The following is a 23,564-nucleotide window of genomic DNA, read 5'->3' on the forward strand; positions in this document are numbered from 1 at the left end:
ACAGGGATATTTGATGGCGACCTGAATAAGGCATTAGAAATTAAGGGAAGGACGTACACAGCCCAAGACAATTAGGACTGTCACGAGTAGCCAATGTCCATCTAAGACTCTACTTTCAGATAACACAATAAGACACAGGTATGAAATGAGCGTTTAGTTGTAAGAAAACACATAATCTATATGTATATATAGGGAAAGATATAGTAACTAAGCTAAGGCGTTACATCCTTAGCCAGCTCATAAGCGGCCGCAATCAATCTCACGGCGACAACCTCGTCGACTGATCCTGTAGGCTCAAAAGCATGGCACAAGTCTTTGTGCTTCCGTGCCAGCCCACCTATCCTATCCTGTATCCTATCGAAAAAGTCCTTCACGTCCGTGATCAAAGAGGAGCCATCGGCTATCGTGGCCATGATGTGGAGGAAGACGGCTAGTGCAGGGTGGTGGTTGGTAGTCTCCTGGATAGCGGAGAAGTGCTCCCCCATGCGCCCAAACTGCTCAAGAGTGTCAGAAGATGAAGGAATAAGGTAGGTGCCCTCTAGGGATGAGAGCGAGATGATATGACGTCGGATCCGGCTTGTGAGAGCCCGTGAACCCTCTGGCGATGCCCCGGACTCCGCCTCGGCTGCCGCCCCCATGGCTGCTGGAGGCTCGTGGATTAAATCGTCCAGTGTGGCCTTTGCCTCTTTAGCGCCGACTTGTTTCTGCAGCTCTGCATGCTGCTCAGCGAAATGGTACAGAAGGCGCCTCCAGACAAAACGCTCAATGTATCTAGGCTCGATGCCTTGCATTAATCCCGCTAAACGGACAAGGACTAAGAAGCCATCCATAGGGTACGAGAGCAAGGGGTTCTCCTGAACCAGAGGTTGAGACTGGCAGAATGCGACCTGGATAGCTTCCTGCAGGGGCATAGTGTCATTCACCACGCCAGCTAGCGGGCTGCCTACTGGCGCAAGTCCGGCTCGAGCAGATATCCCTGGGAGCTGGGATAACTCCCTGCAGCACCATTCCAGGCTTCTTCTTAGGCTCTGAGAGTCTGATGGCCCCACATTGTCGATCAGATCCTCGAGTGTTGTGCAGAGTGTGGAGAGAAAGACAAGGAATACGATCTTCTGGCGAAAGCGATGACCGTACACTTCTCCCAATTTCCCCTCCCACAGGTTCCGGTTCTCCTGGATCTGGAGTGACACTAAAGGCAAGGCTATAGTGACGCGGTCGCCGTTGGGCAGCTCGCCTGCCTGGAGGAGTAGGAATGCACAGGCATCGCAGCACGTGATAGGAAGTATGACATCTGTCTCTGGATAGTTTCCTAGGACGAAGGGGTACTTGTGGCCAGCAAGCTGGCCGGGTTTTGGAAGATGTTCTGTTTCTGCCTCCTCTGGGCTGGCCCGCAACAGTAGGGTCTGGATCGAGTTAGGCTCTCTGCAGATCGAGCAGGTGTCGTACAGCGCGAACTGGATGCCAGGTTTTGAGCTGCGCTGACCCTTGAAACCAGGAAGGAACAGCAGGTCCGTGTATTGTCGCCTACCCTCGGTCGTTGGCCAGTGATGCCCTAGCGGGCTTTGTCTTGGCCCTTCCCGAGCGACAGGCGAATCTAGTGTCGCAGAAGACATTGGAGTGAGTATCGCTGGGGTCACTGGTTCTTGACAGCTGTAGAATCCCACCGTCGACAGCACCTCGGCCAACGTTTCTTCGAGTTTGCAGCCAAGCTCCCAGTGGGCGTTGACCCTTGCTTCGAAACAACTCCAATTCTGCACATGATGAAGTCGAAGCTTTAACCTGAGAGTATCTGTTTCAAAGTGTGCAGATTTGTCATGGGTTTGGGGTAGGTTCGCGGTCTCCTGAGACCTTAAGGTCGCAAGATGGTGCCAAAGATCCTCGGGCTGCTGGTCTGATACTTGATTCCCTGATACTGCCTGTAATAGACGAACGATTGTTTTCTTACCCTGCGAGTCGATGTCTTCTCGCTCCCAGGTGGCCACTTCGGTCATCTTTTGAGTTCGACGGGCAGTCTCCAACCACAACTCGATCGAGGAACTTTTACCGCGGGTCTTGGCCGCAAGTAGGATCACGTCCAGAGCGGCGTAATCTGACAACAGCTCGAGAGTCTCCTCTTGAGACACGGTATTGTTGTAGATGGAGGACATGTCAAATTCTTTCCCCTGGAAGCGCCACAACGTCTCTCCCGAGACTGGTAGGCTTGGGAACTTTCACGGCCGATAAATCGTCGTAAGTGATCTGGGTCAGGTCTTCCCATCGTGTTGTCGGCCCAAAAGACGTGAATCTAGATTGCTTCGAGAGCAGGCTAGCAAAGGATCCCTTGGCTTGGAAAACATAGACCTGGCCGGTTGTCACATCATGGAAGAGGAAAACGCAGTGTGGGGCGACGGCGAATACGGACATGCCAACTGACACGTTGCATTCAAACGGAGAGCGAAGTCGGTAACCAAAGAGAATTATGACGGAAGCGGTGCCATGCAGACCGTGGTTTGGGATGGCATTGGCGAACTTGTTGACAAGGGGCTCCTCGATGTAGCCGTCGGTCATGAGGAACCAAGCCCTTGCTCGTTGTAGATGGCATCTACTCAGGGCGTTCTCGACAACGACGGATGGATCCGTCCCGGCGCCGGCCTCTAGGCGCCTGAACTTGGTTGTAGAAATGGACCCATAGGATTTGCTGTCCCAGGGCAAGACGTGGGATTGGGAAACTAGGGTGGTTGGCTTAAGCCGTTTCGTCATGTAGTTAACGACGGCCTTCTCTTGGTCCAGGCATCTCCCTCTCGTACTTCCGGATATGTCTACAGCAAACACCAGAGGAATCTTCCGGATTTCTGTTGGCACATCGACATCTACAAACCCGCGAGGGTTTGACGGACGAGACGGGATCTGAGCCCATTCTCGATGGAGCGCTGGTGCCGCCGGAGCTCTGGTACCGACGTATGGGAGAGAGAAGGCTGGAGGACTGGCGGCAGTAGGCGACGGCCTGGCGATGCTCCCTTGTCGAGACGAGGGGAGCGGCGTTGCAGGGAACGGAAGAGGGGTGCTGGAGTTGGGAGTCAGGCTGCTCGGGGACGTATCATTCACACTCGACGCATTTAACTGCGACGAAACCCGCAGGTGCTTAGGCCGGAATCCTAGAAAGAGTTAACTTGATCTGCCCTCGGGAACTGGTAGGAGCAGCGGAGTATGGGGAACCAACTCTCTCGAAAGCCTCGGAGAAGCTTCGTGCTTCCTATCTTTGGGGTAGTAGGCTGATCTGGAGTGAGAGACATGGTCAAAATATCTGAAGCTGAGCATGAAGACGAGAGCAGTCCGCTCATCCAAGACCAGCGAGCGCAAGAGAGGAAATACGCAGGCAGGTAGCATGCGCGATGACGATTCCCAATGCGAGTAAACTGGGGGCTTGAAATGAGGCGTCAAACAGCTGAACCTTGACTGTAGCCGCAGCATGTTGTGGTGGTGCGCCACGACCACCTCCCATTTTATCTGCATGCTGCCTCTTTGGTTCTGTCGCCGTGTATCTGCATCAAGATCTTCCGGCCCAGTTAATCCATCAAGGGCCGGGCTTCAACTATAACAAAGAACACACTGTCAACACATTATAGCATCATATCCCAATACTAACACAGTGGCCTTTTTTTCAGTCTTTTTGCTGCCTGCAGTAGAAGACTGTATCCGCATCACATTAACCGACAAACGGTGAGTAATTGGGATGCACTGTGGGTGTGACTGGAGGCGCGTCGCAGCCCTGGTCAGTGAAGTATTGCCCTGGGCGAAAGATCGAGGGTGACTTGGTCGATGGCGCCGAAGGAACCTCGACCTCGCCGGCCGCTGCGCCCCAGTGTTGGTGCTGACCCTGCTGCTGCGTAGACACACTGTAGGGTTGGGACGAGTCAGCCTGAGGCTGTGACCTGCTAGATTTCGCCTGTGGCTGATGTGTGTTGTTGTTGTCAGTTGCTTGGTCGCCTTCTTCCAGCCAGTGAGAATGGTGCTTGTTGGCGTATCGCCGCTTTCTCGCGGGCCTTTGATGGTGTGGTTTCGTCGTTTCCGGGCCTTGTTGTGACGTGAAAGAGGCATCATCGGCGCTAACACTGGTGGAAGGTTTGAATCCTCCAGACGATTGGGACGGGGCCGGGGAACGAGAATGGGCGGAGTGATTTTGAGAGGCGTCTGGGACATCTAGTTGCTGTGCTTCCGGGCTGTCTTTTTTGGCATTCGTGTCCTTCCGCGACAGTGTTGATGTGCCGTCCCTCGTGCTGGCCGAGCTGCTTTGGAGAAGCCCGGCATCGTCGGACTCGATCCAGGAGGCGTCCAGAGGACGAGCCGCAGGTCTGTGATTTCGACGTCGAATTCCCATTATGTTAGGTTCAGCGGGCGGGGAAGTTAGAGATGATGGGGCAGGAGGGAGAAGTTCAAGACTGGTGCCTTAAGTAGGTAGGCAATGGGTGGCTGAGCTGCGCCCAAGGCTGCCCAGAATAACCAACACCCCCTCACGATGTGCCCCAAATCGAGGTGCATTCCCCGGACTCTTCAATCAGATCTGGGTGAGGACTTTTTCTGCCTTTACCTAGACGAAAACTGCATGTTTATGGGGTGTGAAGCGCGACTACTCCATATTCACATTCTCACCCTGCCAGAAACTCGCCATGGCACAAGTGCACAAGGGCAACTATGCCCCGGAACTGTCAGTCGATCAATCGATCTCTTGGAGCCTTTTCCAAGATATATCTTGCGGCTAATAATGAGGCACTAGAGAGCACGCAAAGTCGATTGCAATGTCCTTCGAAGGCTTTCGCCAGTCTCATCTATCAGAATTCACCAACATCATCCGCATCACTTGCCAGCCGGGGTCACGACCATGCCTGGAACCAAGCCTCACTTGCCAAACTGACATTCACTCACTTGTGAGAGCAGGATCCTTTTAACCTTATGCCAGAAGTGAGCAACCCTGGACTGACTGATACCAGCCGACAGATTTCAATTCTCCTCACTATCAATTCTTGTTCGTTAGCGCCTCTGACATCTCACAAGTCAATCCTCTGACTCACCTTACCTGTCAAGTTTCGTATATAAACACCTCGTGCACAATTCCTTGGACCAGATGCCGCCCGACTCAAACAAATTGCGCATCTCTAGTGCGTGCTTCGAGAGTCTCGCAAAGCATCTGATGCTACCCGCGGCCTTCATCTTTTCCCTTACCCGACATTACCTGCCAAACGGGCGAGGATCTCGCAGGCTGCAACTCGCCGACTCGACTGCGTTCGACTCCTGGTATTTCCTACCGGTTCGGGTGCAGGTCAAAACAGGAGCTTCCGGTCCGGCCGGGGACGACCAGAACTCGACCCAGATGAACCCTTTCCACAAACTCCAATTACCTGACGTACAGTTAGACATCCATCGTTCATGTGTTGGCATCTTCTCCCGCGTCGACCCCACCTCTAAGCGTTTCACCTTTGTGGCCCTCGACTTTATGGATGGCCGTTGGCCCGGGGTCGCCCTCGAACCCAAAGAGCGTATCACTGAGGTGTTTAAGAGGCGGGCCAAGGCCGAGAGCCAATTTGGGGGGATTACTGTGTGCATCTTGTCTATCTTAGTAGTGCCGCTCGCTGGTGGACCAATTCGCTCAACAGCGTCAACGAGCAGCTCATCGCCTACGAGCAGAAACTGCAGATTGAGCTGGACAGCGAAGGCACAACACCGGAGCCTGTACTGACCGGACTGAGCAGGGCGTTGCACTCGATCGCAGCGCACCTGCAGCGCTATCTGTCGGAACTGAAGTCGCTGCAAGCAATCGTCATAGAGTTGTCGACGGATTACAGCACGGTTCACGAGAGAGAGATCTCGGCCGGTGCTGTGGGAGACTTTGAGCAGGCCGCTCGCGGCTACAACCAGGTCCTCTCGCAGGTAGAGGCGGCGCACGAGTTTGCGGTAGAGCTTGAGAAGAAGACGCAGAACATCCTAGCTCTAGTAAGTTGATTAGTTTCTGCGATTAATGGCTCCCGTTAGAGCGATTTGGGGCTCAGTATCTTACCGCGACACAGCTCTTCAACCGCATCCAGATCAACAGTGATAGACTGCTGGTTGCCAATGGGCAGGCCATGCAAGCTATTCTTAAAGCTATGCAACAAGATGCCATCCTCGGGCGCAAGATGGCCAAGGAATCTCACGCCCTGGCGCAGGAGATGAAGAAGGATAGCGTTGCGATGAAGACAGTGAGACCTCTTGATAAAAACAGTTGACTAACGCTGACCATGACTAAAGATTGCCATTGTCACCATGTTCTTTCTTCCCGGAGCTACTTTTGCTGTGAGGATCTTGGACTCGCATCCTAGCAAGACTAACGTCACACAGGCACTCTTGTCGATGCCATTCTTCGGCGACGAGGAGTGGATGGGCCACGCCTCTCGGTTTTGGATATGGGCTGTGCTCTCAGTACCGACAACTGCCGCTTGCTTTGTGTTCTACAGAGTGTGGCGAAAGCGAGCGTTGAAGCCGGGGTACAAAGAGGAAGATGGAATCCCTCTCGAAAGTCCGAAAATGTCTTCAAGTCAGGGCGGCGATGTTAATTGATCATGCAAGTCAGAGGACGCTTGTGTAGAGGGAACCCTCAAGAAGCACGGTAGACGTTTAGAGAGCAAGAGAGCTGCTTAATGGGCATATACCTCAAAGGATCTTAGTCTTGATACGCCATCGTCTTATTACATATCATAGTTATATTCATTCAATCTACCCATCATAGCCGCCAATATTCCCAAACACATGCAAAAGAGTAATGCCTCTCAAAGTCAACCATGCGCCATTACAAAGGACCCCTTCGATCTCGGAACATCTCATCATACCACATCTTCTCACCCTCTTCGGGCGACCACGACCTGCACACGGCCTCAAAGCTCGCCTCCTCGATACCCTGCCCCTGCTTATACAATCTCGGTTTCGGGTTCACGTCATACGTCTCCAGCGCAGTGTACACCACCTCACCCTGGGGAAGTTCCACGGTGGACAGGCGCCAGGGCTTCTCGGCCGCGATGCGCGCGTTGAGGAGAGCCCGGAGATGAGGGAAGAACCACGTTCTGTCCCACCACTTGTAGCGACGCGCCTTGGCGCCATCCTTGTGCGCGTTGTGGTGCACGATGACGGGGATGGCTCGCGTGTAGTAGTCGGCGTAGAGGGGGAGCTCGCCCCAGTTGAAGTCATCGTCGCCTCCCAGATTCTGCAGCGGGTTTGTCGCGTTCTTGATGTCTTCAGGGACGCCGTGGAGGCGAGCTGGGTAGATACCACGCTGCTGGGAAGCCCTTTGGATATGAGTCTCGTTGTTGAGGGCGATGATCTCACCATCCTCTTCCTCAAAGACAGTGGGGATGAAGAGCTTCTGGGTATAGTCGAGTCCAACGTGGTATTCGAGCTCCTCCTGGAACATGCCGATAGAGGCATCGTCCCATTCTTCTCTGCGGCGAAGCTGCTGTCGGAAAATCTCCTGCTCAGCGAGGATCTCGGCAAAGATGCCCTGGTCGCTGTAGAGATGGGTGCCCTTGGCCTGGAGCTCATCCATTCTAGCCCTGACACGATGAAAGTACCGTCTCATGTCTCCAACTGGACCAATCATGCTGCCACTGTTCAGATAGCGCGGTCGGTTCTTGGTGTACCGCAGGGGGTCCTTGTCCGTCACGTTGCCATACAGATCCTCTCGCAGGGGACTCTGTGGCAGGGAATCGCAGTGGAGGATTGAACCGGACTGGCGGGGAGGGAAGCACTTCTTCTGAGTCGACACGATGATGGTTTGTTCCATTGGCACTTCCCCCTTGCCCAACCACTGCTCTGCGTAACGCTCCTTGGCCTGCTCGTTGGCCTCGTAGTATCGCTTGATGAGCACGTCAGCCGGGAGCTGGAACCAAGTGTCGGTCGAGTCAGCGACGACAACGAGGTCACTGTCCCTGAGAGCGTTGGGACCCGTAGCATTGGGGCTAACAGCCCAATCGAGGTAGTCGACAGTGCCGATAATCTTGTCGAGATGGGAACCAGCATGCCATCCTCCACCCTGATAGTCCTTGCCCCAGTTGACAATGACGGGCGCGGGGAAGCCCAGCGCGAGGGCGCTTGATACTGACTTGCACAGGTTTGTGCTCGGCTCATTGCATGGAAGGATGATCTGGAGACGGCGGTGCGTATCAAAGGGCGCTGGAGTCCTGCCATAGTAGCGACCATGACCCTTGAATCCTCTCGTTAGCTATCTCCCGTCTACGTGTGGGGGTGAGAACGTACCTTTAAGAGCATCGTGAAGAGAACGCCAGGCAGAGTAAGAACTGTGCAGACCAGCAGAAAGAGCCCCTTGGTCGACAGCCGGAGCAACCTCCGCGGCAAGAACTTGCTACCAGGTGCATGGCTGCCAGCGGTGATCAGCTCGGCCTTGGAGTCGTTCGAGATGGCGCTGTAGCCCCGACCCGTAGGGCTACGAGATAGGCTTGCCTTGAGAGCATTCATGGCTGCAGTGGCTATAGGATTGATCAGATGAGATGTCAACCACAAGACTTCTACTTAGTGCCTATATATGTGCCCGCCAACTAATCCAGGGCAGAGTCGTGGCAACTTCAGCGTCTCGGCCCTGTTGGTTCAATCAGTCTCATTCTTCTTGATGGGAGGGATAAAACATCCAAGGTGGCGCTGCACCCCTTTGTTCCTGCATTGTTGCCAGAGACAGGAGACCAATACCCGGAGTTGGGGTGGTTGGCTTCCTCATAGTTCACGACTAGCTTTGCTTCTTCGATGCGCACTCGAGAGCTATCGCATGGGAATGTCGGACAAGCATGGACCTTGCCACCTCCTATCAGAACTGTTACCGATAGAATCGCCACGCCAGGGCGAAGCAGTAGCCGAGATCTACTGACAGTAGGGCAGACAGAAATGCTCATGGCTGTAGGGAGGGCTCAAATTCCAACTGTCTCACAGCTTTGCGGCAGGGCAGCTTAAAAAATGAGTTGTCTCACTGCTGCAAGGGCATTGGAATTGTGTCTTGTACCTGCAGCCGCAAGATTAGAGCAAAAGCACGCTAGAGATTTGCCCTTTTCTCATCAAAGGATGTGATTCATTAGTCTAATGTCCTCGTCTTACTCCGCAAGACTAGCATTGTGGCACGCAACGGGTGGCTAAAGTTTAGCTGGACCACTAGGGCTGCAGGAACACCGCCCTTGAGTCTCCCTGCATTCACTCAAGATATGATGTGTCTGACTGCATGAGTCGACAGGCCACGCTAGTGAGACAGGATCTCGATTACTCTAATTACTCTAAGCTACAGCGTGCATAAGCGACAGGGTTGGCTGTTGTGTCAACAGGCACAGAAAACAAGTGTTGGTCAAAGGTCGGTTTCAAGTACTATGGATGAAAGTGTATGTTGGTCTTTGCCATTAATTTGAATGCTTATTAATGCTACAAATATAGACGTGTCATTCTACCAATCCATGCACCGAAAATACGCCTTAATTAACCCCGCAAGAACAAGTGAGCGAGTCGTCCTTCATTCCAATTTGTAGGGTAATCCCAGCACCCCTGTATCCAACGTGCGCAAAATTATCGGGATCTCCAGCCGCTAGAGATCTGGGGTGAGAGGATGATCCGGGGGTGGGACATCAGCATCCGTAGTGGGGGGAGGGAGATCCGAGTCGCTGGGGTCGTCGAGTATAGGGTGAGGCTCTCCCAAAGGTTGCTCCAGAGCATCATCTTCGGGTTCCTCCACAGCCTCATCCGCGGGCTGCTCTTGGGTTTCGTTCACGGCTTCTTCGATGGGCTCTTCCAGGGGCTCTTCTGTAGGGCTGGTGACTCCAGCAACGCATACGCGACTATCTGGGTCGCAAACAGGAGTCGAGCCCGAACACTCGGCGTTCGAGATACAACCGACACATCTCAAAGTGATGGGATCGCAGAGGTCGTTCAGCCCGGGGCAGTCGTCGCTTGAAATACACGCGACGCAGGTCAACGTATCGGTGTCGCAAATGGGAGTCAATCCTCCGCAATTGCCGCTGACGACGCAGCCAACACAGGTGGAAGTGTAGTCGTAACAGATAGGAGTTGAGCCAGAACAATCCGAGTTGGAGAAGCACATGCCAAATGTGCTTTCATCGGCGGTCAGGCTGGATGATAGGGGGAGCGCATCAATGCCCGCGGCCGCGAGAACTGGTAGGAAATAATTGGGCTTCATTGCGGTAGATCAGAGATTCAAAGAGATAGAGTTGGCTACTGTATCCTCCAACTATTCCAGCGGATCCTTTTGTATCTTGCCACGCGCCCTGTTCCCGAACCAAACATCTAGGCTTCATGGATGCAGACCCCTTGGAGGCCATTGGATATTTGATGTTCCTTGCAGCATACTCTCAAGACGGGTAAAGATGAAGACAGGAGGTCCGAGACATTGCAGGAATTGAGGCGTAAAGACAGAAATCACGAGGTTGCCATCCAGAGGCGGCGTTCCAGGCTGCGCACGTCAGACGAGGTCGAATAGGCGACATCAAGGGACGGCGAAAACAGAGAGAGGGACGGCGTTGCTTTGCCTCCTTCCGAGATATTCAAGCCATGTCTTGAATGGCGTATGTTCAGCCAGCCCTAGCCAAGGTATGAAGTCTGTTCCTGCTACTCACTACTGAAAAAGTCTGGGTTTCGGCTGAGGAACTGGCTTCAAGCAGGGAGAAAATCCCATCCGGATGAGATCCCCCTGACTCAGCTACGTCAAAACCCCTCCGCGTGGCGTTTTGCCAGGCACGGAAGGGAAAGGTTGCACGTTGATCAACCTGTCAACGTTGGGACTAGTCCCCATTTCAACGCGTTGCATGTTTTCGTACTCGATGCAATTTCAGCTCGTAAATCTAGCTTCAATACGAAAACGCCATTTTTGTCCCTTGACATGTCCCAACAAAAAGTTTACGCATCCGGTTGGTTCTTGGTTGTGGAGGCTGAGACAGATGGTTTGGGAGGTGTGTACGGTGGGCGATAGGGGTCACTGTTGCAAAACTCCCTGTCACTTCCTTTTGGGCTTAGGCGCTCTGGTCCTTAGTCATCCGAGTACTTCGTGTGAGCATGAGATATGTACCGCGGACTAGCAGCGGGCCCGCGCGGTGGCCTTCTGCCAGTCCAATTGACAGTTCGCAGCATCAGGTCCATAATGGTAGTCGGTTTGCAAACCATTTGCCACCATATTGATGCGCAAAACGCGATATCTAGAACTTGGTCCCGACAAGCTGAATTGATTCTTCCAAAACCAGTTCACCAAACAACTTTAGTTTTGCCATTGTCCTGATCGAAAGCGCGCCTGTTCCAGAAACAAGGAAAGCCGTCACCCAGTCCCTACCCTGATGGGGCTGGAAATGTGTAAATGTCGACGCCCATAAAGAAAAAAAACATACATATATGGCAACGACTTTGAGGGCCTGATGTTTTTCGCTATATGATGGTATCTGGTTGAAATTTGGGGTTCAAAGTCTCGACTCTACGTCCTGGCCATGACCATTGTGTACGGTCTTCATCTTAACGTCCCCCCAAACTTGGAATGAGGAGCGGGACAGTGAGGTAGCAGAGGACTACCGCAGTAATCCCGCGTCTGGTCAGCAGCGGACTAGCGTAGCAACCTCGTGCTTAAATGGGTCTAGCGACTTCATCCGCTGTGACAAAGGGGGCATATTGTCCATCGCTGAGGCTGCTCGGCTCTGGATTGTGAGCGTGATCAAGTCGTCAGATACATTTCCACTACTAACTCGATGCGCAGCAGCTCAATAAATCGGACGAGGAAGAGATGGAAGAGGACAATTGAGTGTTGGTGCTGTCCAGTTCGACCGTCATGGTGGCGGCCGATGTCTGTAGGACTAGATAGAAATCTGCTTTGCTGGTCCGCAGCGACCCCGCAGCTTTGATTACATCCTCTGTAACGCGAAAAAAAATCTAAGAATCTATGCCGAGGTACACGTAGCAATGTACTGCGGGTCGGGTTGCCCATCTCGCTAACCCGTTTTGTCTCTCTTCCGGTGGTTTTGGGGTTTTGCAACAGTGACCCCTATAGCCTGCCGTAGGTGTGCGTGCTCCATTGCTGTGGCCATGAATGCAGAAGTCATCCGTGCGTGGCCAGTGCCTCGAAGAAATTCAGCCCTACATTAAGCTTACTGTATTTACCATGTAAGAAGTAAATAATCACGGAGCGGCGGCGACTTTCGGATTAATCGACAATGCACATGTGTGATGCGCAACTTGGCTGCTCTGGATGTGCCCATGTCTCAAGATCTGTTGCTCTCCCTGCTGAGTGGCTTTCAGCGTGTGACGCCCTGTAGGATGGGGCTGCTTGGCGCCTTGCAAGCACAGTTCATGGGGATGCGGATACAACATCTCATAGCAGGACTAATTGTAATGTTGAAAGCAATGAATTGATGCATCTTTTCTATTGAAACACAAGCGAGAAAAAAACAGGCAGCCTAATCGTATAATAGAGCCAAATAACGATGCAACTCCCCAACCACCGGAACACCCTAGCCACGTTATAACATATCACTTTTGGCGGCCGCGGTGGATGTAATGCGTCGAATTCCGCAGAGGCATGTACCCCATCATGTTGGCAAAGTCGTTGACGCACGAGTGCCTCTTCCCAATGTGTCCCTTCTTGGTGCTGATGCCGTGCTTCCCACCGGCGTTGATGGGGTGCTTGAGGCCCACGACCTGCAGCGGGCTGTTGCACGTCAACATGGACACGATGTAATTGAGAGCAATATCTTCGCAGTTGAACTTTTCGTCAATCAGATTTCGAATGTCGGTCATCAGCGGGTCGTCAGACGAGTAATAGTCGAGGAACGAGATATGTGCAAAGGCCAGACCCGTGAGGATCATCGAGTATCTGTCCCAGCCTCTGGCAAAGCTGTACTTGTACTGACCATCCTCGCCGATGGTGTAAGAACGCGGGAATGCTCCCACGATGCGATCCTGGGCGTGCTCCTTCCAGTAGTTGAAGATGAAGCCCATATCATCAGGCTCATAGTGGCAGTCGTCGTCGGACAAGAGGATGGCCTGGGTGCGGATTTCAGGATCGGCCCAGAGCTTCATGTTCAGACTGTTGCGCGGCGACACTCGGAACCGCACCCTGACATTGTAATCCGAGATGAAGTCGGCTGGCGCTGTCGTGTTGACTTCGTTCCAGACGATGACGACTTCGTGGAGCGTTGGGATCTCTTCGCTCAGGACGAGACTCAAGGTCGCGTTGAGACTATCAGGCCGCTTATACGTCGAGATGACCAAACTGTGAGGAGTTAGTCAAGAAAATGATGAGATGCAAGAGTGAAACATACGTGAACTTGTCGTCCCGGAGATGCTGATACTTTCTTCTGGACTCGGCCCAGAGATCCTCCGACACAATATCCCGGCTCTCGGCACAGGCAGGCGTATCCAAGTCGATACCCCAACCATTCTGCGGCGCAGTATACGGTCTCCAAGTGATTTGCGGAAGACTCTCGCTGTACTGGTGTAGCATCACAAGCGAAAAGATGACGCAAAAGACAGCGGCGGCGGCAAAGGCAGTCGTCTTGCGTGAGAACCACATGAGAGAGCTGGAAAAGGTTGCGGCCTTCATGTTGACTGTCTGCTGCAGCCTCAGCCGACTTGTAAAGCTTGTCGATGGTTGAAAATGAGAATAAAAAACGAAGGAAAGCCGTCGTTTTAGTCTTTGACGGGGAGATATCGCCAGGGGAAAAGCTCAAATTCATGTGGAGCCCATGACTCTCCCTTGAATACAATGTATCGCCCCTTTCTAACACCGAGACCTGCATAACAAGCTTTTTTCTCAAGGCATTCGTTTCATCACAGTGTGTTGTGTATCTCATCGAGAATGGAGGGAGATGCACAGGGTGGCTACCGTGTCCTTTGGGCCATGCTCATACTATCCACGGCTGGGTGAGACATTGAAATGTCACCACCACCTGCAATCCTCCTCCCTTGCATTCCCAAACGGCGGTAGCTGACGCATAAACCTAGACTTTTGCGGGACATTCCACACACACTCTCCCTGAAAAGACGAATGCATGGCGACGAAAGGAGAAGAAAAAGAAGGGCGCAGTCGATGGTCCCGGTCCTGATCTGCCATGCCCACTTTCTACTCTGTCTCTCATCTCCCTGAGCCTTTGACAGGAAAGTCAATTACAGCCCCAAATCCATCTTTTCCACCTCCTTCAACAGTGTCTCCTCACTCCCCTTTACACTCAAAATTGTCCATTCAGTTGTCCCCAAGCCTTGCTTCTTTGTCCTAGACCTGCTTCTGCCATCTTTTTTTTTTTTTTCGTTTGTCGCAATTGGAGTTTCTTTCTCTCGTTACACTTCCAAACACACCTTTAGCCATGGCTCCGCAGAATGAGCTTCCTCTACAAGAGGTGCCTGTGCCGCGGGCTCCTTGGCTGAGCCCGACGATGCACACGGCGCTGTACATGATGTGCGTATGACGGTTTTGCTGCCTGTGTGTTTTTGCTAACGCGATTGCAGTGCTTGGATCGTCAGCTCAAATGCGACTGTCATATTTAATAAATGGATTATTGACACTGCGGGATTTGGTAAGGACTCCACGATGGCCGATGCTGTGACTTGCTAACATCTCTCACAGATTATCGTATGCGTCTTCACACTCAACCTCGATGACTGTTTATTAACATGACTCTCAGCTATTCTGTTAACAGGCTGGCACCTTCTATTCGCATCCATCGTAACACAAATCCTCGCACACACCACCAAGCTCCTCGACAGTCGACATGACTTATCCATCAACCGTCGCTTCTACATCCGCACCATTATCCCGATCGGAATTGTCTCTTCAGGATCTCTCGTCTGTGCCAATGTCGTCTACGAGTACTTGTCGGTGGCATTCATCCAGATGCTCAAGGCCGGATCACCTGCTGTCGTGCTCTTCGTGTCATGGATCTGGGCTGTGACCACACCTACCGTGGGCATGGTTGCCAACATCGCTGTCATTGTTTCTGGCGTCGCAATGGCTAGTGCGGGTGAGATAGCCATCTCTTGGACCGGATTCGCCTATCAGGCTGCCGGTTTGGTCTTTGAGGCTGTTAGAGTTGTGATGCTGCAGGTCATGCTCGGTGGTGAAGGCATGAACATGGACCCTCTGGTCTGTCTTTACTACACTGCCCCAGTTTGCGCTTTGGTGAACCTCACCATGGCCCTTGCTATTGAGCTGCCGCGTTTCCAATTTGGCACAGCCATGAGTGTTGGTCCGCTAATCCTGCTTGCCAATGCTGCCGTTGGCTTTACTGTCAACTTTACCAGTATGGTCTTGGTGAGTGACAACTTTTCCACCTTCAGCGAGGGAATCGCTAACATATTTCAGATTGGCAAGACGTCTGGTCTGGTTACGACACTAACCGGCATCTTCAAAAACATTCTACTCATCGCTTGCTCAACCGCCATCTGGCGCACCGAGATTACACCCATACAAATCTTAGGCTATAGCATCAGTCTGATGGGTCTGATTTACTACGCCCTCGGCGTGGACAAGTTGATGGCAGCCTGGACTTCTCTGCAAACCAGGGCGGCAGGTGGTTACACTCTGCTCAAGGAACGCACTACCTCATACAGACTGATTATCGGCCTTTCCATTGGAATCTTCCTGTGCTTTATCACTGGCACTCTGTTTTGGTGGCAGAGGGGTTTTGGAATAGACATGTCCCTGTTTTCTAGTTCTGGTTAGGTTTAGACGCATGGCATAGACTGCTTTATTAACGACTTAGAGTGTAGATAGCCTGCCGGTTACAGTAAGCATAAATATCACTATAATATTTATTTTGTATGATTCTTTTGCCCCAGCCAAATGAGATTTGTGTTGTTCTAGAGACAACGACGGTGTGATCTGGGAAATTTCACCAGGGTCGGTTGCACTTGTACAGATTCAACGCCACCCAACGAAGCAAGCATAGAACTCTTTTAACTCTTTTATGGGGGTTTCCCTTAAGCAACTTAATCCTCATCATCGCTGTCCTCGTCCACTTCAACCAGGTCGATAACCAACGCCGCTCCATCATTCAACTTGTCAAGCTGGAACCCAGCCCCGAGAGCATTACCGGCATCATGTATGCATCCAGCCACGTCCAAGCCGATATCATGTTCCTTGAGAGCTAGGCAGACGATACGGAAATGCTCGTGGTGAACGTCATCCAGTTCGTCACCCTGCTTGTCTCCTTCGCCTCCGTCAAAGATAAGGACTGAATCGCCGTGAACGAGGCAGAAACTCTCGTCTGCTCCTTGGTATGACTTGATGGCCGCTGCGAGCTGTGCTGGTTTGGTGCTGGCACTTGCGACGAGGCGTGTAAAGACACGCGCGCCCAGCAAAGCGTTGACTGCTGAGGGCTTTTTCGGTGAAAAGATGCAGACATTGGCTGGTAGGGTTGGTTTGCTTGCGTCAGCGTTGCTGGTGGTATTTTGGGCTGACATGTTGGCTCGTCGGTTTGGTTGATGTGATTGTTGGTGGTTGTTGGGTTTGGGTGAGAAAAATAATGCATCTAAATTTCTGCTCACTAGGCTTGATGACTAATCCTGATTCAAAGGCAGAAGCTATCTACAACCTACTTCCCAACACATGAAAAACTAGTTTCTAGAGTTCTATTGTTAGATTTGCACGTTTCTATGAAGTCTATTGCCTTACTAACGACTTGATAAGTTCTGAAGGGCTTCACCATCGAGACGTTAGGTTAGCCCACCTACCGTTTCTTTCGTCTCATCACTAAGTATTGACATCGTCTAATAAAAAGTAAATTTCAAGAATTATACGCACATTGCCCTTTTCTGGCACGTGAATGACACTCCCTGCGTACCTATATAGTTGATAATTGGATCCCTGTAGTGGAGCTGTTCATCGCTCTTCGAAGCTCAGTGCTTGCTCGAAAATATGCAGACAACCATCCAGTTTGTATGAAGGTTGTTTAGGAAATGCAGCTTCCAGATGTCACTCAAGAAATTAAATAATACGTAATTTACCATCGATTTACAGGATCCAGACTCACTTCCCTTAATTATTTTAGAAAGATACAAGTGATCCATGCCGACAAGACCTGGCTTCATCAACGGCGCCGTACCCTAGAGCCAGCTGAACGCGTTCTTGGGCATGGTCGGCCAACCTCCCCAACGCAACGAAGTGACTGATTTTACTACTTTATTAACGTCTATCTAAAACAACCAGGCTTTTTAAATCTCATACTAAAAACAGCCCAGCTAAGGTATTATGTGTTCTGTGCTTTTGTTACTCCCTCTACTCCGTTCCACATCAATTTCGTAAGTCTTGAATACCTGCACGCCGCCATTCCCACCATCGCCAGTGTTCGCTCTCTTCATACTATGAAGCTGATGCGAATGGGTTCCGTCACTGTTGTCTATCCGGAGCGCACCGCTCTTCCATGACTGACTGCCACCCCTGGACCGTGAGAAGAAGACGGCGAATGAGGGCAGATACGTCGTGACAAGTCGCTTGAGACGCATCGCACAAGCACAGATGATGCCGAGGTTGATCTCGACGATTGACCAGATACCAAGGATTGCTTGGGTGTAGGTGGCGTCCTGAGTTTTACTGAGGACGAGGACGTAAGGTAGTCGGGCAATGGAGCAAATGACAACGCTACAAATCATTAGCACCTCGACTTATCGCGCCTGGTGAGACTTACAAGGATCCGGCCGCGAGAATAGATCCAACCGAAAGCTTCTGTTTGAACGACAGATTCAGACCATGAATGGTCGGAATTGGTACCACCACGACAGCAAAATCACTCGCGATGTTGAGCACGGCGTGCGACAAGGCAACATTCTGAAGGCATTGCAAAGTCCCCTCCTTTAGCGGGTTGCATGGTCCGCCGGCGACGATGCAAAGAACCAGTGTGTATGTGAAGATGGCGACGGCGATGGCGACGACGACGCAGCGATAGGGAATCGAGGGGTTGATGCGGAAGAGGATTGCGAGGATTGCAATTTTCGTGACGGAAGGCGTGATGAGATAGGAGAGGGTATTGGCGAGGAGGCCCTGTTGCTGTTAGTAGCCGATTGAAATGGCGCTTTGCCATTGACTTGCCTTGTTGAATTCGATAAGTTGTGCCAGAGACACATCCCAGAGGTGCTTCCCCCAGCCATAGCCCATCACTATTCTGGGTTAGAATACGTTCGGATCAGATATATACGAAACTGACAGTGGACCATGGTAATAAAATAGGCCATCGCGACGCCATATGATATCGTGATAATGACTGCTCACCGTTAGCTGGAGTTGAACGTTGCTAGCGGAGGACTTACCCAGATCAATCTCAATTTTTTGTATTAGCTTGAAAGACTGAAAATATCGGAGGCCAAGAAAGACCGTCACAAAGAAGTAGGTCACCGCAAAGGAAATGACGGTTCCGATCTGTAGTGAGTTGTAGGGTGCATCAAAATCTGGTATCTGGTCGCCTGGGGGCAGCATCCCCGGCGTTTTCGCCAGGTCAGCCTGACTCGGCATCTCGGTCGTCATCTTCGTCTTCAAGGCCGATTGACGAAAGAAACAGACGTGAACAAACTTCTGGAAGGAAGGACATGTTTATCCGCAAAAAACTGGCGTGAGGACATGCACTCCTTTTACTCGTCCTTGAAAATATGGAGCCATGCAAGAATTTTGCCCAGATTTCTGAAGGATCAAAACCACGCCAGGGACTGATTGATCGTCCAAACCAAGCAGCTAATGTATCACGGCCCCATATCATCCCCATTCCCGCGACGAATCACTGGCAACCCGATGTCGCAATGCTAGCTTAGACCCTGAGCGGACAAGGGCCGTTGACGAGCTTTAATCGTCACTAGCTAGGGAGGATGCGGCTAAAACGGAAAGCTGATACGCGCCAACAGCCCTAGACCCTGCCGTGCATGGCTTTATCCTTGTCCTATGCGAACCCAACAGTCCCCTGGCCACGGACTCGGGGCCTTTCAGGAACCCGAATGTTGTCTGTGGGAAGATACTTGACATGGCTGTGTCCCTGATCCAAGTCTTGGGAAACGAAACGTTGGCAGTAAGCGAAAGGAAAAGAACATTCCCAACGACAGCGTCAATATGTGGTTCGGATCCTCCCCAGCCGTGGAGCTCGTCCCGAGCGATCGGGTACGACCGATCCACTTCTTCGAGAACAGCCCTTTGGTCCAGGGAAATAACATGGCTGTGTCCATCGTGTTTGATGGGGTCCTGGACCCTGAGAAGCTTCATAGATCTCTCGAGGGGCTTGTGAAGCGGAAAGGGTGGGAGCGACTCGGAGGAAGGTTGAGGAAGAACGTGAGAAAACTTCAAACTACTCCACGACCCCGCTAACACTGTCTCGTAGGCCTCTGGTAACATTGAATGGCACATACCCACCGAATTCACGGCGGAAAGACCCGCAATAACCTTTTCTCACGTCGATCACAACATGCCTGCATCGTCACATCCCGCAGCTTCGAAGATACCTCGACCGAGCGATCGACCAGCCGTAGTATCGGACCCGGACGACTTGGAAGAACTGGCATGGGGGCCGGGATATACTCCAGGAGGAATCTCGGACTACTTGACAGCTGATCGCCCAGTCCTGGGTCTACGAGTCAATTCATTTACCGACACCACGATTGTAACACTACAATGGCAGCACGTCGCGTTTGATGCACTGGGCATGCAATATGTCGTCGAGGGCTGGAATGATATGCTGTGGGGGGACGAAGACGATATCCCAGACCCCTGCGAAATAGACCCCGATCCCTTTGATGCTCTGGCCAAGGGTACTCGTCCTACGACAGAAGAACACGTCTTGTCTAAGACGCGGGTAGGACTTGGAGGCATGCTCAAGTGGGGACTAGGCTATGGTGTCGATATGCTCCTGAGGGCGAAGGAGAATCGTATGGTTTGTGTACCGCAAACGTACTGGCAGGCGCAGCATGACAAGGCTTTGGGCGAACTGCGGGAAGAGGCGGTTGCAAATGGGGAAGATGTGTCAAAAGTTTTTCTGACCGAGAATGACGTTTTGACGGCTTGGATCATGCGATGTGTCATTACACCTCTGAATATGAGTCCAGATAGACCAGTAAGTCGCCATTGTCTGTCTAAACAATCTTCTTTTGCTGACTTGCAACCAGGTCAACATCTCCATCGCCATGTCCCTGCGCAAGGCATTCGAAAACGACCTCATCCCCCCATCCTCTGAGCGCCCATACGTAGGCAACGCATTCGGCTGGGCAAATATCCTCCTCCAAGCCAAAGACATCACGACAAAACCCCTAAGCTACGTCGCACGCCAAGTCCGACGCGCAATCAACGAACAAGGAACTCGTGCACAACATGAGGCTTACTTTGCGCTGGTTCGCCAACACGGCATGGGACTTCCAATAGTCATCTTCGGAGATGGAAACATGGCGCAGGTGGGATTGTCCAACTGGTCAAAAGCAGGCCTGTTTGACCTGGACTTTTCACCGGCGCTCAAGAGTGGTAATGGACCGTGTCGACCTGTGTATGTGCAGGAGAACCATGGTCCCATTAAGCCTGTGGATGGGTTCTTTATCTTGGGTAAGGATGAGAAGGGGAATTACTGGACCTCGGCTTGCAAGCTCAAGGGGCAGTGGGAAAAGTTCCAGGAGCAGCTAGAGAAGGACTTTGAGGTGGGTGCGTAGTGGAGGCGGTTGGTGTATGTGGCTGGTGGTTGATATAGACGTGATAAGTACTTGTTTTACGATAGTAATACCTTGAAGATGAGAAAAGTATTTGAGCATCCTGTGGCGCAGCACGTGATTGCCCCTTAGCGTTGAAAAGTCTATTTAATCCTTGTCTTCGCGGGTTGAGAGGTTTGACGACGTTGTTTATGGTGGGCGGTGGACTTGGTTGGAGAATGTGAGAGATGTGTGAGATTTCGCTTAAATAACCCGTTGGATTGGATACAAAATCCAACGGTAATAAGAGGCTGTCTATAGGGCTTTGATAACAGGGAGTACGTATGAGTGGGTGGTGGTAGATTCTTGGTGCGGTCTTGATCAAATTTCGTATCTAGAATAGCCTATATGCTTACGCGCTGCTCACAAATAGGGTTAAAAATAACTCATGGCTTGTGCTTTCGGGGTAAATACTTATCAGAAGCGCTTACAATGATCTTACATTCGGTATATCAGTCGACCTAAGAATAGCCCTTCTTGTGTCACGCAACATGGTATGCCCCCTGCAGCCCCGGTGTTGGCAACCTACTCCTTCAGTTGAAAGTAGTAGCAATTACACTCAAAATTGCAATATAAAATAAACTCGTTACAAAGCTGTCGCAAGAAGCACCCACCTTGTCGTAGCTTGAGGCCTGGAACAATACTCAGTCTTCTGGCTCAGTCATCGCATCGAGGGCTTCAACTGTAACAAATAACACATTATTAATACAGCATAGCATTATATCCCCATGCTAACATAGGAATAATACTCTATGTTGCATCTCTGGGATTAATAGGAAGGTCAGCGGGTGGGTAAGACTTACTCCTGTAGCTAATATGCTTCTATCTCTTATTATCTCGAGTATGATCTATCGACCGTCACCGCCAGATGGTATATCTAACCACTATAAAAAGCACTCAATTTCGTTATAGGTCAAGATCTGGTAAACGTTTTACACGTCGATTTTTCCAATGCAAAGAATCCTAATTCTGACTTTCTCAGCTACCTCAATAGAGACAAGTTGCCTTGCTCCCTTCGGAGACTGAGGCCCACTCCAGGCATCAGCGACTTCCCACCTCACATGTCACGTGAGAATCACATCATGAGGCAGCTTCTTCCCCTCTACCGTTTCAACCTCATCCTTCTCAGTTCATCCAAGACCCCATCAACTCTCACCAATACGATCCCAAGTTCCATCTCCACTGTGACCATGCCATCCTCGCTGGAAACCCTCCCAACCGAGGTCATCGAGTTGATTGTCAGACTGCTACCACTCAAAGATATCCGCAGCCTTCGCCTCGCCTGCAAGGCTCTGTCAGACAAAAGCTCCGAATCTCACTTCAAGACATTCTTCTACACGCAGCATGTCGTAATGACAGCCGATGCCTTGCAAGAACTCACAGTTAATGTCCAGGCGGGAGGCTTCCGCTCTTGCGTACGAAGGCTATGCCTCGTTGGCGTAGCCGACAAGGAGGCCGAGAGAACCCAGACATCTCAGCTCGATCCACGCCAAGAGGAGATGACTAGCCTGCTCACACAAGCATATAACGGGCTTGCCAAACCCCACAGCGTCGACGGCCTCCTATCGCTCTCGCTAGAACTAAGAATCAACAACAACCTGCCTAACAACGTCCTGCGCGCTGCAACACACCTCGCACAATCAAGGACCGCGTGGCAATGCGCAATTGAGCTATTCGACCAGTCGTTGCGAGCACTGGCCGCCAGTAATTTGAAACTCAAACATCTCAATATCTTCAACGGCCCAAATATGGAAGAGTGCAGCCTGCCCTCCGAACAGCTTAACATGATCAACTGGAGCGACCCAGGTCTGGCCGACTCCCTGTCCACTCTTACATCTCTATCAGTCAATATCTGCACCCGCGTCTTGTTCAAAAACCTCAGGGACCCGTCGGACGACGGCCTGGTAGGAAGGGGCCTTGGCATAATCGAAGCAGCCCAGTGGCAGGAGGAGCGCAACTTTGACGGCCTGGCAAAAGTCTTGGCGGCATGTCCCCGACTCGAGGACCTGGATCTGAGATACCGTAAAATCGCCACCCGGGTCCCGTACCACGACTGGGAGGTTCTGCAGCGCGTGGCAAGGTTGCAGACACTGCCTGTTCTGAACCGCCTGAGTATCAGCGGCTTCACCGCCAACTCGCCCGACCTCCTCAATATCCTCGAAAGAACTAAACCCCGGGAATTATCCCTGGGGCCGATAACCCTCGAGACGGGGACCTTCCATTCCATCTTCGACTACTGCTCCAGCAGGGGAGCCAACATGTCCAAGGCGTCGTTTGAGCGGCTGGTTCAGATGTCCCACCAGGATGGCGCGGGAGTGGTTCACTTTGTCAGCCAGTGTCCGAAGGTGCCCGTGGCGCGGAACCGGGTGCCAAATTCCCCGTTCCAGGCTCAGTTTTGCAGCGAGTTTGCAGAGTTTGAGCATCTCGACCAGGGCCCTCGCATCTCTTGTCATCTTGATCGGTCAGGGTTCATCGGGATGCCGCAGTATGGAGGGTGTCCGCCGTCGAGGAGGCAGGATCATCTGAATAATTTTTTCTAATCAAATACAGCCAATCAAGACCTGATTGGTTGGGGTCCTTCACTATGCTTGCAAGGTCTTGGTGCTACCACCAGCTAAACATTGGATACAAAAGGTTTAAATTGCTGGGAAAGGATGCTCAGGGTAGCTAGATGCGGAGAGCAACATGCGGAACTGGGCGCAGTAATGGCAAAAGAGGATAGGTTCATGGGGCTGAGGACCAGCACAGCAACTTTCATTTAGAGCGCGAGAGGATAATCTTCAGAACAATCAATTTTCCTATAGAAGTGGCGTAAGTAAAGGTGCGGTTGTGAGTGTGAAGCAAACAAAGAAGTAGTGGTGCCTTGAGCAGTGAAAACG

General features: G+C 51.7%; 11 protein-coding genes across 11 annotated transcripts; 4 read left to right on the top strand and 7 right to left on the bottom strand.

Annotated features, from left to right (window-relative positions):
• Positions 1-212: 212 nt before the first annotated feature.
• Positions 213-3,481, bottom strand: MRS44_011475 (uncharacterized protein; the record flags this gene model as incomplete). Its single annotated transcript, XM_065619748.1, has 4 exons — positions 213-2,162; positions 2,215-3,043; positions 3,150-3,232; positions 3,377-3,481. The coding sequence occupies 4 exons, from the start codon at positions 3,479-3,481 to the stop codon at positions 213-215; spliced, it is 2,967 nt and encodes a 988-aa protein (XP_065475820.1).
• Positions 3,482-3,685: 204 nt separating this feature from the next.
• On the bottom strand, positions 3,686-4,357 carry MRS44_011476 (uncharacterized protein; the record flags this gene model as incomplete). Its single annotated transcript, XM_046273680.1, has 1 exon — positions 3,686-4,357. The coding sequence occupies one exon, from the start codon at positions 4,355-4,357 to the stop codon at positions 3,686-3,688; it is 672 nt and encodes a 223-aa protein (XP_046134812.1).
• Positions 4,358-5,101: 744 nt separating this feature from the next.
• Positions 5,102-6,570, top strand: MRS44_011477 (uncharacterized protein; the record flags this gene model as incomplete). Its single annotated transcript, XM_065619749.1, has 4 exons — positions 5,102-5,526; positions 5,598-5,967; positions 6,042-6,212; positions 6,262-6,570. The coding sequence occupies 4 exons, from the start codon at positions 5,102-5,104 to the stop codon at positions 6,568-6,570; spliced, it is 1,275 nt and encodes a 424-aa protein (XP_065475821.1).
• Positions 6,571-6,799: 229 nt separating this feature from the next.
• MRS44_011478 (uncharacterized protein) lies at positions 6,800-8,478 on the bottom strand (the record flags this gene model as incomplete). Its single annotated transcript, XM_065619750.1, has 2 exons — positions 6,800-8,206; positions 8,260-8,478. The coding sequence occupies 2 exons, from the start codon at positions 8,476-8,478 to the stop codon at positions 6,800-6,802; spliced, it is 1,626 nt and encodes a 541-aa protein (XP_065475822.1).
• A 1,102-nt stretch (positions 8,479-9,580) lies between these two features.
• Positions 9,581-10,189, bottom strand: MRS44_011479 (uncharacterized protein; the record flags this gene model as incomplete). Its single annotated transcript, XM_046273679.1, has 1 exon — positions 9,581-10,189. One exon carries the CDS (start codon positions 10,187-10,189, stop codon positions 9,581-9,583), a length of 609 nt encoding a protein of 202 aa, XP_046134809.1.
• Positions 10,190-12,516: 2,327 nt separating this feature from the next.
• On the bottom strand, positions 12,517-13,588 carry MRS44_011480 (uncharacterized protein; the record flags this gene model as incomplete). Its single annotated transcript, XM_046278396.2, has 2 exons — positions 12,517-13,258; positions 13,308-13,588. 2 exons carry the CDS (start codon positions 13,586-13,588, stop codon positions 12,517-12,519), a joined length of 1,023 nt encoding a protein of 340 aa, XP_046134808.2.
• A 760-nt stretch (positions 13,589-14,348) lies between these two features.
• On the top strand, positions 14,349-15,703 carry MRS44_011481 (uncharacterized protein; the record flags this gene model as incomplete). The annotated part of the gene is made up of 5 exons (XM_065619751.1): positions 14,349-14,440; positions 14,491-14,558; positions 14,609-14,614; positions 14,682-15,292; positions 15,344-15,703. The coding sequence occupies 5 exons, from the start codon at positions 14,349-14,351 to the stop codon at positions 15,701-15,703; spliced, it is 1,137 nt and encodes a 378-aa protein (XP_065475823.1).
• Positions 15,704-15,969: 266 nt separating this feature from the next.
• On the bottom strand, positions 15,970-16,443 carry MRS44_011482 (uncharacterized protein; the record flags this gene model as incomplete). The annotated part of the gene is made up of 1 exon (XM_046275711.2): positions 15,970-16,443. One exon carries the CDS (start codon positions 16,441-16,443, stop codon positions 15,970-15,972), a length of 474 nt encoding a protein of 157 aa, XP_046134806.1.
• Positions 16,444-17,220: 777 nt separating this feature from the next.
• Positions 17,221-18,499, bottom strand: MRS44_011483 (uncharacterized protein; the record flags this gene model as incomplete). The annotated part of the gene is made up of 3 exons (XM_065619752.1): positions 17,221-17,620; positions 17,667-18,019; positions 18,248-18,499. The coding sequence occupies 3 exons, from the start codon at positions 18,497-18,499 to the stop codon at positions 17,221-17,223; spliced, it is 1,005 nt and encodes a 334-aa protein (XP_065475824.1).
• A 573-nt stretch (positions 18,500-19,072) lies between these two features.
• Positions 19,073-20,649, top strand: MRS44_011484 (uncharacterized protein; the record flags this gene model as incomplete). The annotated part of the gene is made up of 3 exons (XM_046272637.2): positions 19,073-19,288; positions 19,338-20,066; positions 20,119-20,649. 3 exons carry the CDS (start codon positions 19,073-19,075, stop codon positions 20,647-20,649), a joined length of 1,476 nt encoding a protein of 491 aa, XP_046134804.2.
• Positions 20,650-21,767: 1,118 nt separating this feature from the next.
• MRS44_011485 (uncharacterized protein) lies at positions 21,768-23,225 on the top strand (the record flags this gene model as incomplete). The annotated part of the gene is made up of 1 exon (XM_046275710.2): positions 21,768-23,225. One exon carries the CDS (start codon positions 21,768-21,770, stop codon positions 23,223-23,225), a length of 1,458 nt encoding a protein of 485 aa, XP_046134803.2.
• Positions 23,226-23,564: the final 339 nt, after the last annotated feature.

The sequence above is a fragment of the Fusarium solani genome (assembly GCF_023522795.1).
Source record: "Fusarium solani strain SB1 chromosome Unknown bctg00000007, whole genome shotgun sequence".
Taxonomy (NCBI): domain Eukaryota; kingdom Fungi; phylum Ascomycota; class Sordariomycetes; order Hypocreales; family Nectriaceae; genus Fusarium; species Fusarium solani.